General features: G+C 41.3%; 1 protein-coding gene and 1 long non-coding RNA gene across 2 annotated transcripts in view; both read right to left on the bottom strand.

The window, feature by feature from the left end:
• LOC131585725 (uncharacterized) overlaps positions 1-14,657 on the bottom strand; it is a 38,011-nt gene extending 23,354 nt beyond the window's left edge. The window contains exons 1-2 of the long non-coding RNA XR_009279025.1: positions 14,403-14,657; positions 12,889-12,994 (exon numbers count right to left, since the gene is read on the bottom strand). This is a non-coding gene — a long non-coding RNA (uncharacterized LOC131585725). The remainder of the gene's footprint in view (positions 1-12,888; positions 12,995-14,402) is intronic.
• Positions 14,658-14,672: 15 nt separating this feature from the next.
• Positions 14,673-16,557, bottom strand: part of LOC131573316 (alanine and glycine-rich protein-like) — a 52,552-nt gene continuing 50,667 nt past the window's right edge. The window contains exon 2 of the mRNA XM_058827163.1: positions 14,673-15,140. Within this exon, the coding sequence (XP_058683146.1) occupies positions 14,673-15,140 (468 nt within the window). The remainder of the gene's footprint in view (positions 15,141-16,557) is intronic.

The raw sequence follows: 16,557 nt of genomic DNA, 5'->3' as shown, positions 1-16,557 counted from the left end.
AAAGTTAACATATCAGTAAAAGGCTGTGGTTAGTTAGGTAAACTCCCCGTGGTAAATTTAGTTATTTCCTGATGTCACAACTTAGTAAGACAGGAAAGTCTTCTGCCAGTCTCTACCTTCTCGACATATGGCAACTCATTTCTAACCAAGAGGAGATACAAAATGCTCCCCTTTTGCAATAAAGCAATTAATCACTGTCTGCTAACTTTCTTTCCTGCTTTTGTGCCACTTTTTAAAGGAATTCCCCACATTCTTCTTCCAAAGGTAGATTTTAGGTATAGCATTAAGCAAGTTATTACCATCAAATAAACAATTTAATTCTATGCCTCACAAGGCCATGCTTCTTTGAGCATCTTCACATCCTTTTGTGACCCTCAATCCCCTCCCAGTAGGCATAGAAAATGAAAACATTAAAAAAAAAGAAAATGAAAATACATGTAGAAATGTGGCAGCAAAAAAATATGTAAAGGAAGTGCAAGGTCAAGAAGTGCAAATATTAAACCCACTCACATCAAGAACTGAGAAATGCAATTAATTTAATCATTCAGGTTTCATCAATGGGTTTCTACTTGAATTACATGAGGTACAGGTAAATATTACAAATTTGAGTTTGGAATTTAGCTTTAAATCCACAAGTTATGCATGGGAGGCAAACTCTCTGAATGAGATTAGAGAATGAATATGATGGGAAAAAGAAAATAATGAATTAAGAGAAAGCCAAAGAATACACAGCAAATGCTTTGTCTGTTGTCTTGTGTCTTATTCTACAAAAAGCTCCCTGAGAGCAGAGATGCCATTTACTCCTAAAGGTCCCCAGATCCATGCATTGTGAAGTATCATGGACATCCTCAGTACCAAACATTAATTTTTGATTTAACACAGTCTGGAACCACGCAAAGGGATGAGGAGTAAGGCCTCCAAGGCCTCAAAGCCAGCTTTGTCTCCATAGAAGTCACTTATTTTTCCAGAACAAGAGCAGAGATAGAGACATAATTCAAGAACTGGAATTCACAGAATTTATAGAATCATCAGGTTGGAGGAGACCTTCAAGATCATCCAGTCCAACCCAGCCCCAACACCTCAACTAAACCATGGCACCCAGTGCCACATCCAGTCTTTACTTAAACACATCCAGGGATGGTGACTCCACCACCTCCCCAGGCAGACCATTCCAGTACTTTATCACTCCAAAGTAAAATAATAAACTTTTTCCTCATATCCAAATTCTTGACTCGCAATTAATTCATTAGTGACAACTCTGTTAAAGCACCATGTAATATTTTATCCATGTACCAGCTTCAAAAATCTCTTCAATTCAGGCAAGATATAAAGCACAGTTTTCTACATGGCTGAATAGGACAAGTTCTACAGAACTGTGATGAAAATTAATGACCATATTATGAAGCAAATGATACCAGCCACCAATTATTTGCAGCTCAACTAAATGAGAGGCACCCTGAGAAAATTCCAGCAAAGCTGCTTGGATTCTGCACTTTCCAACAGCCACTAAAGGTGGAAACAAACCTCAAGCACTCAAACACTTGTAGGGTACATTTTGTGTCAAGTGTACAGAGTTTAAGCCATCCCAGACCCTGTAACATAGCAAAGAGGTGTAATTCCCAATAATTCATCTTATTTTTCCTTTCCAGATGCACTGAGCTACCTTGGGCAGGGAGCTCCTCACCAGCGACCATCAAACGTAGCCCTGCTGCAGCTGGAAGGGCCAGTGGCCTTCTCTGGAGGGCAAGTCAGAATAAAACCCCAATGTGGAAACTCAGAACTGCCCTGGAAACCCCAGTCATTTTCCAGTAGCCAGGGAGGAAACGCAGCCAGTGCTCCTTCCAGACTAAGGACAGCCTTTGTGAATGCCCCACCAAAGTCATCAAAACTAAAGCCCTTAAACTAATGCTCCAGCAGAAAAGAATGCTGCCTAAAAGAGGAGCAGAGGGAGGGGAAGTCTTGCCTGACAAAGCAGGAGCATAAAATGGATTTATCAGAGTGGGAGGAAAAAGGTGATAATGAAGAACACTTCAGTTAGACCAGCTTGAGAGAGATTTGCATTCAGTGTAAAAAAAAAAGAAAGACAAAAAAGGTTTTTTTTTTTAAAAAAAAATCACAGTAAAGTGACTGCCTTGGGAGAGAAAAATGTGCTAGATCTTCAAGCTGCCATGCAGGCCACATGGCTTTATCAGCAGAGCTGGTGGAAAACCCAAGTGACTAAATGGTAACTGCTATCAGCTTGTAAAATAAGAGAAGCTTCTTCATAAGGGTCTTAAACTAAAACAGGGTGGAGATGGCAAAAGTAAAAGAACATTTAAGACAATTAGGGTGGGCAATAAAACCATCTATGAACTTTAACAAGAAGGCAGAAGTACTTCTTTCCCCATATAACCAAGAAAACACACAGCTGCCACTCGAGGAAAGTCCTGTGCTGTTTCAGAAACATTTGGTCTAGGAGACGAAACTTTTTATCTTAAGATACATTTCTGTGTAAGTGTGTTGAAGGGTTAAGGGTTAAAGATCCTTAACATTTTCAGAATAAAATATTCCCCAGGTCAAATGTGTAAAATTAGATGGACATATGGAACACATGACCACTGAGGAATAAAAGGAAAATAATCTTCAGCAAGCAGGTAGCAGTCAAAGTTCAGATGTAAAACTGGAATCATGTAACAAGACATTTGACAGAACGATTTTTAAATGGATCTTTTTAATTATACCTGTTTAGTTATTCATCCATTACATCTTTTGCCTGTCCTTGTTGTTTGGTTCTTTATTCCCTAAACCTTTTGATAAACTTTTGTCGTTACCTCTGACTGCATTAAATGTAATGAGCCTGATGGACATGAAATCTAGGCACACATTCCTCTTTTCCACTGAACAATTTCAACTCTTACTGCTAATTACGAAATTCTTGCCCGAGTGCCACTGCTCACCAAGTTATTTAATGTCTGTGCTTCTTAGAACAGCTACATATTTTTCTAAAACTTAATTTTTTTACACCATACGACTCCCCAAGAATGTCACAGCTAAGTTTGATTTAATTCTAACTACATCAGAATTTTCTATCTTCCCTGCTTTATACCATCCATAGGTTTGATCTGCTCCTCACTATGTTTCAAGACATTAATTAATGAGAAATAAAACACAAGGAAATTTCTGTGGGAAAACTTTCTTCTAACTTGAATCATTAAAATGAAATAACCTAAAGTAATTGTTGAACTAGTCATAAATCAGCAATCTATTTAATTAAGTAATCCACCTGGCTTCAAATTCTTATGAGTTTTTAAGTTTTGCTGAATCAAAGGAGCTACAGCAGATTTCTTGGAAGGCCTGCTACCTTCTGAAGGTTCAAAAACCATTACAAGCACTACTTCCACTCTCCTCCATCCCCCAGCCTCAGAAATAAAAAAGAAATTCTATTTTAGGCTGAGATTTCTAGGTCTGTTTACAGGGGAGCAGGGCGGGGGAGAGGAAATGTTTCTTTTCACAGACTTTGTTAAATAAGAGTCACAAGATATTTTTGCAAGAAATTCATAGAATCATAGAAGTGTTTAGGCTGGAAAAACCTTTAAGGTCATCAAGTACAGCCCAGCACTGCCAATCCACCACTGCAGTGTGTCCCCATGTCTCAATTATCTCCAGGGACAGTGACTCCACCACTTCCCTGGGCAGCCTGTTCTGATGTCTCACCATTCTTTCCATGACATTTTTTTTTTTTCCTAATATCCAATCTACACCGCCCCTGGTGCAACTTGAGGGCAGATGCTGTGTCTGGATGCTGCAGTTCCTTGAAATTCCACAAACCATCCAACAGAACCCCCCTGCTCAAAAGCATCTTCACCACAGCCAACAAAATCTTACACCTTTACAGACTGAAAAATGTAACAGGCAAATGCCTGCATGGGAAAGCATTTGAGAAAACAGAGTTTAAGAAGTTGTCAGGACTTGGTTGGTCTCTGTAAAAGATCATATGAATGTTTATCTGGTGAGGTAAAATACATTAAATTAAATATATATATAATATTAATTATATCACTATAATAATATTAATATAATATAAATAATATTAATTAATTTAATATATAATATATTAAATTAAATTAGATAACCCTCTCAAGGCATTTGCCACCAGCAGGCTGACACAGCACACCACCACTTAGGGTAGCTCAGCTTGCTCTGACTGAAAAAAAACAAAAAAAAAACTTCTTTAAACTTCATAAAATAACCCAGTCTGGGTCAATGGGCATTGTTATGTCTATGTCTTTGATATGCTGTTGAATATTCATTCCAATTGGAAATTATTTGTGCATGGGGTAAAGCAACCATGGAGATGATTTTCAGATGTGTCAGGAAGAACCAAGATGGATCAAAACTAAAAAAAAAAAAAACCTCCACCTATAAATTTGATGATTAAAGGTAAAACTGCTGCAAAGCAAAGAAAAAGAAAAAAAAAAAACAGAAAAAAGAAAAACCAGTAAAATAAAAAGAGAAAAGAAGGCATACCTAAAAGTTGAAAAAGCAAACTGGCAACAGTACCAGGGCCTGAAATGAGAGGATCTGGAATTTCTGTGCATTCTCAGGAGGCAGCAGGATGCAAGGCTGTAGGAGGTGATGGCAGAAGTGTGTCTGTGCCTCACCACTGGGCTCGAGAGAGACATGATAAGCAGATTTTTGGTTTGCTTTGGGCCCTGGCTTCCATTTTATCACAGGTTTCATAAGAGTTTACAATTTCCTTTGTGAGCAACACAAACTTCATACAACCAAAATCTGAATAATAGGCAGCATGTGACTTTCATTTTGACTTCAGAATTATTATTATTTTTATTATATAGTGCACAGCCACCTTAATTATCAGGAACACTACGAACCATCCAGATAAAAACTAACAAGTACAATCAACTATTTGTAAGGCATCAGAATAATTACAGTGCCTGGCACCCTCCCCCTCCCAAAAAAAAAAGAAAAATACAAGTGTAGTTGATAACAAAAAGGAAAATTAAAAAAGGTATGTATGCACAAGCTTTATAATACTCAAATATAAAACCTGTTTTCTCAGAGGATCTTGTATTAGAAAAATATAACTGAAATAGTTTCAAAATTACTGATTCCCCTCAATTAAAAAGGAAAACAAAAACATAGAGCAGTGTCCACTTCTTAAGATAACACTGGAATAAATAATTGCTTGGGAAATACGCTATGGCTGGTGCATCCCCTTAACTACTTAAGACCACAAACTACAGTTTAAAGTATGATTTTAAATAGATATGAAAGTCTAACCCTCTGACTATGTTACTAGTGAAGTTCAGTTCCACAGTGCCTGGGAACAAATTATTTTTAGGGAAAAATCAAACCTTACTGACTGGGTTTGTGCTGACCCAAATCTCCTTTAGTGTCCAGCTGCCAGTGGTTCAGCTTCATTACCTCACTATATTAATTACCAGATTAAGAGCAAAACAAGATTTTTCCTATACTTTTTCTCTCCTTTAGTTTGACATGCCATTATAGAAAATTAAAATTAAAAAAATTACTCTAAAAAGTCTGTTTTGCTACTGTTGAACAAACAGGAAAACTGAAGACCATTCAAGGGAATCATCAAAATATCTGAGCTAATGACAGGACTGATTCTTCTCCCATTCTTGAGATAGATGAATGTCTTAGGTGGGGTAAATAATTAAACCCTTCTTTCAAACAGGCTGAATTTCCTAAATTATGTAATTTACAAAACCCCTATATAATATTTTTGAGTGATTCTTCTTTTTATTTCAGAAAAATCTATTATTTTACTTTTTTTTTCCCCCCTCCAAACAGAAGAATATTTTATTCTCATTTTTAATATGCCTCTCAGCTTGATGGGCAACTATGGAAAACTTTGTGGGACAATCTGAACTTTAGTAGGAAACAGACACTTTTCCATGAAACCCTTAAAAATGAGCTTAGCTGGTATTATCTTTTCATGTATTTTTATCTTAGTACCACTGGGAAAAAAAGTGACCTACTAAAACCTCTAGAAGAATCAGATCTGACAGTAACATATAGAAAATGGGAATATTCAAAGGCCAGCTCTGACTTAGGGAGGCCAGTCTGCTTTGTTTCCCTTGTCAGTCTGTAGCCAGTGTGGACAGAGAAAACCTCCTCCAGTGGGTAATTCAGAGCAGAAACCAGCTTGGGGTGCTCCTTATCACCCACTGGGGAAGCTGATTTATTGTACCAACCCCAGGAAGCCAAGGAGACAAATATTCCTGGGTTAGAGTTAACCTCAGTGTCCCCTGCAACATCAATTCAATAGGTGCAGCACGGTGTTTGTGCTGGTCCTGTGCCTCCAGGCTGGTTGTGTTCACACCAAGATTTATCACTGGGACACTCAGATTTCACTCATTACTGGGCTGGAAGGCTACACAATCCTGTTTTCATAACTTCTAAATATTTTTAACATTTAAATGCCCTCCTATGTCTAATGGCCAAGTCATTCTTTATTCTTAACCACCTATGCTCTCCAAGTTCTTATTCAGTTCAAGTCTAACAAAGCTTTAGTCCTCATACATTTGGATAAAGGCTGAACCTAGGTGTAACCTCACCATATTTCTAGAAAAAGAGATTTCATCTTCCATGTTCAAAACACGTATTTTTCATTTTATTATTTGGATAAGCATTTTATCCTGAACCAAAATTCTCCAGTTCATTTTTGCACATAGGTTTTTAATTCAGTCCATCTGAAGATAAACTGCAAAGGATAACAAGTGTCCAGCTTTAAACAGGGATGGAAGTAAAGCTGAATACTGATACTTCAGAGCAAAGAATCTTAACTCCCTTGTACAGGCATTAAACTCCACATATCACACCATCATAAAGGCTGAAAAACACCTCCAAGACCATAGAGTCCAACCTTTGGCCAATCAGCACCATATCAACTAAACCACAGCACTAAAATGTGGTAAAGACTGGTACATTCTTCAAAGAAAACTGAACTTTTTATTATTTTGGGAAGTTATCAGGCCCAAGGGGGAAAAAAAAAAAAAAATCTGTCCTTCTCAACCTGTTTTCCTCACCAATATTTCTGTTATGCATCTGGAGTGACATCTGGTCTGCATTTTGTATATGGGACTGCAATTCCTCTTCATTTTATATATTAATAACCACATTCAGTCAGGCCAAAGATACATCTATCCTCGTATTACATCTTTAGCAAAGGCTGAGAGCAGAGGTCTGGGAAGAGCACCAGGACAAGAAAAGCTTGCAGGGACACTTTGGGATCCCTCTGCAGCCTTCAGGGACTGGGCTCTGTGTTCTTCTAAGCAAGAGTTGATGCTTTTGCACACCCAGATAATCCTGCAGTATGTGCAGTGGCTCACAGCTAAACTATGCACTACAAAAAAAAATACCACCTCTTACTTGCTCTGAATCTGTCGCTTAATAATGTTATTTGATCCCCTCTGGGTCTTGTACTACAAGAGACACTTAATGAACATTCCCTGTTCATTTTTTTCCATTACACTCCTATATAGATTTTTATCATTTTCATCTTTAGCTGTTTCTTTGCCAGGCTGAAGGTTCTCAATCTATTTAATTGCTCTTTATCATCACTGCCATCCATTTCTAGTTGTTATCTCTCCTTTTTTTTCCCCCCTAATTCTTCCTTTAAATCCAGGGATCAGAACAGCACCCAGAGGCCAAGACAAAAGCACAGGCAATTTACAAACTGGCATAGCAGACTTCTGCTCTATGAGCCATTTTTCCCTAGTTTTTTTTTTTCTTGATCAATCCCAAACACTTGATCCATGCTGGGATTTGACATGATAAACTCCCTACAACATTGCTTCCTTCCATGCTAACAATCTCAATAATGGCAGGATTGTTCTCCTCCACATGCATTACTCCATTGCCCCAGCAGCAAGCTTCAACCCCAGTCACTGAGCATCACAAGCTCCCTCTTGGGTTCTTCACAACTGGCTTTCATTTCTGCTACTCTCAGTAACTCAGAATCATTCTGCACTCTCCCTTCCAGATCACCAAGGCATATGGGTGTTAAACTTAGCACACATCCATGAGTAACTCTACTGGTGACCTCCATCCCTCCTGTTAAACAGGACATTTATTCATCTTTTGGCCACCAGTCTAGGACAAAAAAAAATCCCTCATGTGTCAGAGCAGTTTCATTTTGCTCAGCACCTTTGGTGAGTCGTTCTCACAAGACTCCCTGCAAGCCCAGTGTACTGCACCAGCTAAATCACACTTACTCACAGCCCCAACAGTGCCTTCAAAGAGCTCCACCAGACCTGTGAGACTCTTCTGACTCTTTCCTGGTACATCAAATTGTCCATGAATGCTTCAGCTCTCTTCTCCATTGTATTTACCAGAAAACTGGCTGGTATGAGTGCCAGTCAAACTGGTCCTGTTCTTTCCCACAGGCTTTCTGGAAGCCTTCTTAAAAACTGGCCTCACCTTTGGCACCCTCAGCTTCACTGCTACTGTGAACATTGCTATGTTTCATATGCCTTCAGCTACAGGTGCAATATTCTTTGAGCTCTTTTAGATCTTAGTTAACTATTGGACCATTGGCCACCACATCTCTGATCAGTTTGAAAGAACTCATGGCAAGCTTCTCAGCCTTTTACAAACCACACATCAGGCTTTAATTTGTTTTATTGTATATTTCATGTTTATTTTGCATGAATTTCACCTTTTTAAATTTTTGGACATGTTTTTGCAGAGTATCTTTCTGCTCCTTACATCTTGCCCAACTATACTAAATATTTCTCAAAACTTTTTTTAAGAGTAAGAGAAGCAGGTTTTAGGAATATGCTTTTTTGCTTTTTTTTTTTTTTTTTTTTTCCTGAGTCTCTCCACAATGGCTGCAAGCATTTTATTCTCTTAATAGTTTCTCTTACCAGGCTGTCCATAGGAACCCTAATCAGTGTCCTGCTTGATGCTCTCTCTGTGGCAGATGTGGACTGCCAATAACTCACTGCACAACTAAAACTATCAATCCCTCCATTTTATATTCCAGTCTTCCAACATTTGCATAGAAACATTCCATTTTGTTCTGCCTGCCTGTCCTTCTGTGCTCCTGTCTAAATAGGATCTGATTTTTCCAGCAGTCCTTCACTCTTTTCTAGATGGCCTTCATCAACTTCTGCCCCACAGAGTTCAGCATCACCATGACCTGTGTGCCTCTCCTGCCTGCTCTCAGGCAGAACTTTGGGAGGATTACACTGCAGACTGATGCTGCACAGCTCTTTCTTCTTAACCTTTTATCCAGCAACTCATGTGCTGCTTCCAGCGCTCCTCTGGAAGCCTCAATGTCACCAGCACTTCACCATGAGCAGAGAGCCTCGACTCCTTTTGTGCAAGCCGAGGTTACCAAAGTCTCCCTTCCAGCACTGGTTACTCTCCATCACCTGGAGCCAACACCATGCAATGGAATCCTTGGAGCAAAAGGATACCTGGCCATCACCTGAGGTCTCATCTATAGGATGAGATTTTTTTTGGATTTAATTTCAGGGTCATTTCTCCTTTGCAGGATTGATGTCCTGCTGCATTACAGCTCCTCATGGGATCCCAGTGGCAGCCTCCCTGGAGACAGAGGTGGGAATACCTGCCTGGAGGTTTGCTTTACACATTTGCTGGTTGAGAGTAGTTTCCTCACACTTTGCATGTTGTGACTTTCACAAGAGTTCGGTTGCATTAATCTGCAATGAGCATCTTGCAGTGTCATAACTATCCCTTTGGTTTAACAGCTGCATTAATACTGTTGAGAGCAAGTAAATGCTTTTTTTTCTTCCTAACTGGAGATCTGATATCAACCTCTAGACTGAGAAGCCAAAGGGTCTAGGCTAAACTGCCTCAGACATGTTCCTTGTGTTGTAGGCTTAGTCTCATTGTACTCCATTGAACCTTTCACTTGGTGTCTCTCCCTCCAGAGACTTTAATTCAGACTGTCCTCATCCTCCTGGAAGACATTGGTTTTCTAGTGGCTTTCTAAAAAATCTAAAACCATTCTAGTGGTCTTCCAAAAATCCAGCTTTAATACTGGAGTAGTTGGTGCTTTTGAAAGGTTTAAGTATTTATTTATTTTGGGAAATGTTAATAACTTCTCTGCCTTCCATTCAGCATCTTTAATCCATTCCTCAGGTTCCCACAAACCATTTTCAATACAATCCTATGAAAGTAAGGAGGAGTAAGAAAGTTTAATTTTTCTTGTGTAACACTCTGGTATCATTAACAGACATTTCCCATAACTGCTGGGCAATCATGCTTTATAATCTAACAGATCACAGCCACTTTATGATAGCATGAAAGGACTGATTGTGCAAGCCCTTAAACACTGCCTCCCTAGGACAACAAAACATAACCAGCCACAACTTTTAGTTCAAAACAGAAACACAGAACTGTTTTTTAAGATGCAGCCTCTGTTGCACGATTGAGGGGAGCTGTACTCACACACCCTTCACCAAATCAAAGAGTATTCTACATAACCAAGACTTGCTGATTCAAACTGGGACCTCACCCATTCAGATTCCAAATTTAGATTTCTTACTATGAATTCTACTTTCAATTACACCAAGTCTGCTGCATTTTACTGGCTCTGATGTACACAGCTTTCGACACAAAAGAAGTCTTGAGAGCTTACACACACACATGCTGTCACTGCTGTATTTATAGGCAAGATGCTTAAACATTTGCATTTTATTGTAAGGGATAAATTGTGCTGTACAGTACAGAGAAATTCAATACTGATTCACAAAACAGGCCTGATTTTTCAGTTGATAGAAAATGGTTCTAGTTCCCTTTCCACCATCAAATCTAATTTAACGTAACCCAGTGTAGTGCAAATACATCAGATACTTAGTAATCTCCTGTAATGGCAGGGAAATTCATCACAAATTGCTGAATGTTATGAATCATCTTGTGAACACATAACTGCCATACACTGAAAAAGGCGCTTTAACAAGTGGTTTCATTCATTTATGTCAATACTTCATAATTAGCACAGAGAAGTGTCTGTAAATTGAACTCTTGAGCATCACACTGCTTAGTTACCATTTTTTTTTTTTAATATTTTCAGCACTTGATGTAATGGAGGACCCCATTAAAATTTTGTGCCAATGACAAATGACATTTTCATTTTCTCTTCTAAACATGTTAGCACAAGCTAATGAACTCAATGTTCAACAAGGCCATGAGCACATGGTGACCTGTAGTACATAAACAGTTCAACTGACTTTATCAGGGACATTAATGTAAGTTTTTGATGGATATTTAAACCCTGTTGCTCAATAACATATAATAATAAAAGAACTACTGGTCTACATGGAAGTTAGTGCTGATGCTCACTCAGAAGTAGTGGGTGACAAGAAAAACAAGCCAGCCAGATGCTCAGAAGAGCTCTCTGCTGCACACCAGCCCAGATTTAGCCACCTTTTCATTTGTAATTGAAGAACTCCGATAGAATACCCTGCAAAGCTTTCAGAGACACACAGTATTTTGAAAGCATTATGATGTACCCAAAACCAGGGTCCTGCTGTTCCCCAGCAGAGACACAGTTTTTCTACAGAGACCTTACAATTTCAGGGCTTGAGTGCCCACAAAGCCATACTTGAACTTTGGTTTCCTGGTCAGTCCTTTAAGCACTGGGTGGAAATAATTAAGCATTTCTACTTGGATTTCATAATCTCAAGATGCCCAGTCACTATAATTTAACAGTTTAGTGGTGATATCTGGTTGGTTGTACCTATGGGGTGCAGTGTCTTGGCCCATTCTAACAGCAAAACAAATCATTCCCTCTGCAGCTTCCCCTGCAACTGGGCATAACTCAAGCTGTGCCCAAGGCCAGTTCCTGCAGAGGCTGACACAAAGTGACCTGGTCATCTGTGGGCATTTGCAGTAGAACCACATTCTCTCAGGAGCAACTGAAAAGTTTAGACAAACTACACTCCCAGAGCAGGAAAGGAAGTGCAAGACTATAAATATATCCATGATCACAGTGATAACTCCACTTGACGTTTCTTAGCAGGACAACTTCCCACTCATCAGTTCTAAAAAATCCTCAAGCCCCAGCTCTGAATTTGTCTCATCCTCCATGGCTTCCCAGGATTCCTGGAATGCAGATCCATGGACTAATTTCCACAGGCTGTGCACACCAAGGTAAACATGCAAGAAAAGCTTTGCCTTACTCTAATGTTGCTAATTAATGACCAAATAATTATTAAAATAATCTAGTATTTCCCTGTGCTTTGAAATAGGAAACCTAATCTTGAGCTCTTATTACATACTGTTTATTCTTACTTTTATTTCTTAATTGAAAACAGTGTTGTCTTTTTTTTTTTTTTTTAATTTTACAAGATTTAACCCTTAACAAGGTATACATATCTCCACTGGACAGTTATTTGAAACAACATGTAATTCTTTATTACATCTTCTTAATTCTGCAATTTTCCTCATGCTTTCAATTCTTCAATGCTCGTTAAAAAACATTACTGATAAGACATCCAAAACATCCAGATGTGCAAACTTGTCTCTTGCATCTTAAGTTTCTCCTTTTCAAGGATATTCAGGCCTGTAACTGCTGCTAGGTTTACCAATATAAAACCTATTTATTTAAAGAGATTATAAAAACCCAAAACTTCAGGCTACTTAGTGCTCCAATTCTCAATAGTTACAATAAACCATAAAAAGTAGGAAAATCCCACCTCTCCTTGCATACTGCCTTCAAAGTATTTTTGCTCCTTTTAGTAGTCAAATATAGATTTTTCCATGACATTTTGATTAGGCTCTTACTGTGAACATATTAAGTGATAATTGGTCCAAAAATACTTATTGAGCCAGGAATATCAGAGTACAGTAAATACCGGGAGCACCATAGGCAGCTGTATGAATCACTTCACATACCTGTGGTTTTCCAGGTTCCTGTGCTTAGTCATGAGTACACTCTTCATATTCTTGTACACAGAACACAATTTCTGCCAATTTTTGTTCTTGGCTTCTACACTGCCACCTGTAGTCATACAAGAGAAATTAGCCATATTTTATGCTGCAAATCCTATTAGCACAATGTTTCAGCTCACTTCTTTTTCTAGACAAGCATTCTGAAGCATCCCCTTTTGTAAAAGGAGCATTTAGATATTCAAAATAAGTTATTTTCATTTTTCTCTTTAATATGTTTAAGGATAAAAGAAAGAAAAATTACCACCAAACAAATCCCAACTCATTTTAAGCCAAGAGGACATTTAAAACTCTCAGACTCTTTGCAGAATTTTGTTTTATCTTCATTGCTTGGTGGACACATCATAACCTTGACAGAGCAAGGTGACTTTTGAAGTGGCAGTGCAAAAACATCTGCACCTAATTACTTGGTAAATAGAAAAAACCCTAATTGTATTTGTTCTTCCGTCTGAAAAATGAACACAGTTTTACAGAAACATAATATCCATGCTCAGCTTAGTTACCTTATATAGGTTATAAGGAAATATATACAAATAAAAATTGCTGGTACTTGAAAGATTATCTGATAGAATGAGTAGTGATCTTGAACTTTTCTATTCAATGAGAACCATTCCATTTATTCCAGGCTCACTGCACTTAGAGCAATAAGCCACAGATCCTGCCAAATTAACCATTTACAACAAAATAAGACCTAAACACAGTACCCGGAGCCCTCACGTTAATCCTTCCCTGAAAATGTGAAAAAACAACCCAGAATATTCACGCCTTCCTGGAAAAACCAAAGCTTCCTGGTGCTCAGAATTTCACCGAATAGCGAAGTTTCGGAGTACAAGCTCTGGGGGGGAAAGCCGGCTTTTGCACGCACATGCCTTCTCCCTTCTTCCAGTTGAGGATTGCTCACCATCCCTGGAAGCGGGAGCCCGCAGGCTCCGGGAAAAACGCTCCGGAGTCAGGAGCGGCCAGAAACAAACTCGAGTCCCCGCAGCACGGGAGGCTCCGGGCACCCTGCGCTGCCCCACGGCAGCGACACCCGCAGCTGCCACCGGCAGCCTCCCACCGGAACAGAAACCGAAATCACGGGCGATTTCCAAGAACAAGTTGGTCTCAGGAAAAAAACCCCAAAAGCGACAAAAACCCCGAAGATGATATAATAAAGAAATAAAATTCCCGAGCGCCGGCGAGCCTGCCCACGTCCCGCAGCACACGTCCAGGTAACCCTGTCGCCTTCCCCGGACGGGAGAGGCTCCCCCGGCCGAGGGAGCCCCCCGGGACCCGGGCACCATCCCAGCCGGGCACCGCCCGCGGCCCCCCGAGCCATCATCGCTCACTCCCCGAGCCATCATCGCTCAGCCCCCCGAGCCCCCGAGCCGCCCCCCGCCCCAGCCGCTCGCAGGCTCCCCCGGGACGGTGCCGGGGCTCGGGGTCACGGGCACAGCCGGGAGCGGGCGCTGCCCACCCACCTGCGCTGGCCGGGCCGGTGCCGCAGGATGAGGCGGCGGCTCCTCCTCGCCGGCGCGGCTCCCTCGCTCCGCGCCGCCGTCCCGGGTGCCGCCGCTCCGCCCGGGATTCCTGCGGGAGGGCGGGCGGGAGCGAGCGAGGGGAGGCGGCTCATCGCTGGGCACAGCCTCCCGCTCCCCCGCCGGCTCACCCTGCCTCTATCCCTTCCAGGCACGTTCTGCCGCACGGCGCCCGGGCGGACCCGCAGCGCGCACCTCCGGCCCCTTCCCTTTTTATCGCGGGGCCGGGGCTCCCGCCGCCGCTCCCGCCGCTGCCGCCGCCGTGCGGGGGGCTCGGCATCCGCGCCGCCGCCTGCCCACGGCCGGCCCGCCCCCGCCGCCGCCGCCGCGCTCGCACCGCCCGCCACCCACCTGTCCGCGCCCCGGCCCCGCCGGAGCCGCCCCCGCCGGAGCCGCCCCCGCTCCGGCCCCGCTCGCCGCAGCGGCCTCCGCCAGCGCGGGGCTCTGCGGCTCCCGCCGGAGCCGCCCGCGGGCTCGGGCTCTGCGGAGGAAGGGAGGAGGTGGCGGTGACGCTCCCGCGGTGGCCGCGCTGCTACGGCGGGGCCGCGTCCCACCTGTGCCCGCAGCCCCCGAGCGCCGGGATGCTCGCCGCCCCCGAGGCGGGGAGGCGTTTGCCAGGCGCTGGAGGAGCTCCGAGAGCCTCCCCGCTCTGCCGCCCCGACAAACGAGGAGTCTCGGCCGCTACAAATAATTGACATGTTCAGGAACGTGCTGGAAGCCCAGTTGTTGATGGGTCTCTGACAGCTGGCGTTGAGACATGACCTAGCGGGAGGCGGTCGGCTCTTAAAAATTTGGGTTGCGATGCTTAAAAAAATTCGAGACGAGCAAGCAGGTAAATAGAAAAAAAGTGTTAGGAAAATGTCTGTGTTGTAACTAAAACTGCAGCTGAACTTGAGGTTGTGCACATGCTGTCTGAGCTCTCGTGCTGATGGAAGAACAGCCCATCCCTATGAGCACGTCTCTCGTTCTCTGTCTTTTGCCTGATGAATTTGGATCTTGGAAACATATGATGTATTTAAATTCTTGAGTTTGTATATTTTTTGTTCAAATGGGTGATGTTGACATTAAAAGTGTGCCCTAGCACAACCCAGTAAAGGAGCGTTGGGAGGAGTTGAGTGCCCCGATGCAGCGTCACACCAACCGATGCCATTTTCAATTTTGTGTAATAAAAATATACTACGTTCATTCTTCACACAGCATTAGATTCCACTTTGTTTAAGACAATCTTTACCTTTCCCTAATGTTTTACTCTAATCCTAATATTTTGGGACCCACCCTTCTCAAGGTTATCCAGAAATCCATACAGTCCTGTTACAAACTGTGATATCGTGACGTAGTCTAGTCATATTAAGAAGTAAGCTATAAAAATAAAATCGCTTTTCTTCATCTAGTCTTCTGCAGAATTAAGGCTATTTTCAGTTCCTCTTCTTACATCTCATAAGTGAGACGCCAGACTACCTGAATATTTAATGAGTAGTAAACCAGAAATCGGTAAAAGTAGCAAATGTAACACACATATTTTGATAGCAACATAGCCAAATACTTATCTGAGAAAACTTTGTACAATTTAATTCTGCTAGATTAATAAAGAGCAATTATATCTAATCATATCTGCAGCCGTTCCTGATGTACAAATACCAAAATCAAACAAAGCTTACACTAAAAAAAGTATCAATTAACCCAATAAAGATGAGGATAAGAATTGATACAGGCATGTAGAAATTAGTTTTTTAATCTACTCCATCCAAGGAAACATTCCTGGTCTTTCTCTTCAAAACTTAACAACCTAGTGGCACACTGGTGCAATGTGAACATTGAAAATGGTTGTGCCATAGCTCTGCTTAAAAAGACCTTTGTTAAACATACAGAACAAGCTTTTACAGCTGATAAGTAATAAATTTAATTTTATCTCAAAATTGTATATATATCCGCTTTCTATTTGAGCTTATGGTACATGAGACAAAATCGTTAAGTATTTCAGTTTTTCCTCCTCACCTAAATTTTGATTAAATGCAGCTATCAATATACTCAGAGTTACCAATGGTGAATATCACATGAAATTCCAGTTACCTACAGTGAGGTCTGCCCATGACTTCAA

Source organism: Poecile atricapillus, chromosome 1 (genome assembly GCF_030490865.1).
Source record: "Poecile atricapillus isolate bPoeAtr1 chromosome 1, bPoeAtr1.hap1, whole genome shotgun sequence".
NCBI classification, from domain to species: domain Eukaryota; kingdom Metazoa; phylum Chordata; class Aves; order Passeriformes; family Paridae; genus Poecile; species Poecile atricapillus.
Note: the sequence above shows the minus strand (reverse complement) of the source record. Positions and strands in the feature narration are given on the sequence as shown.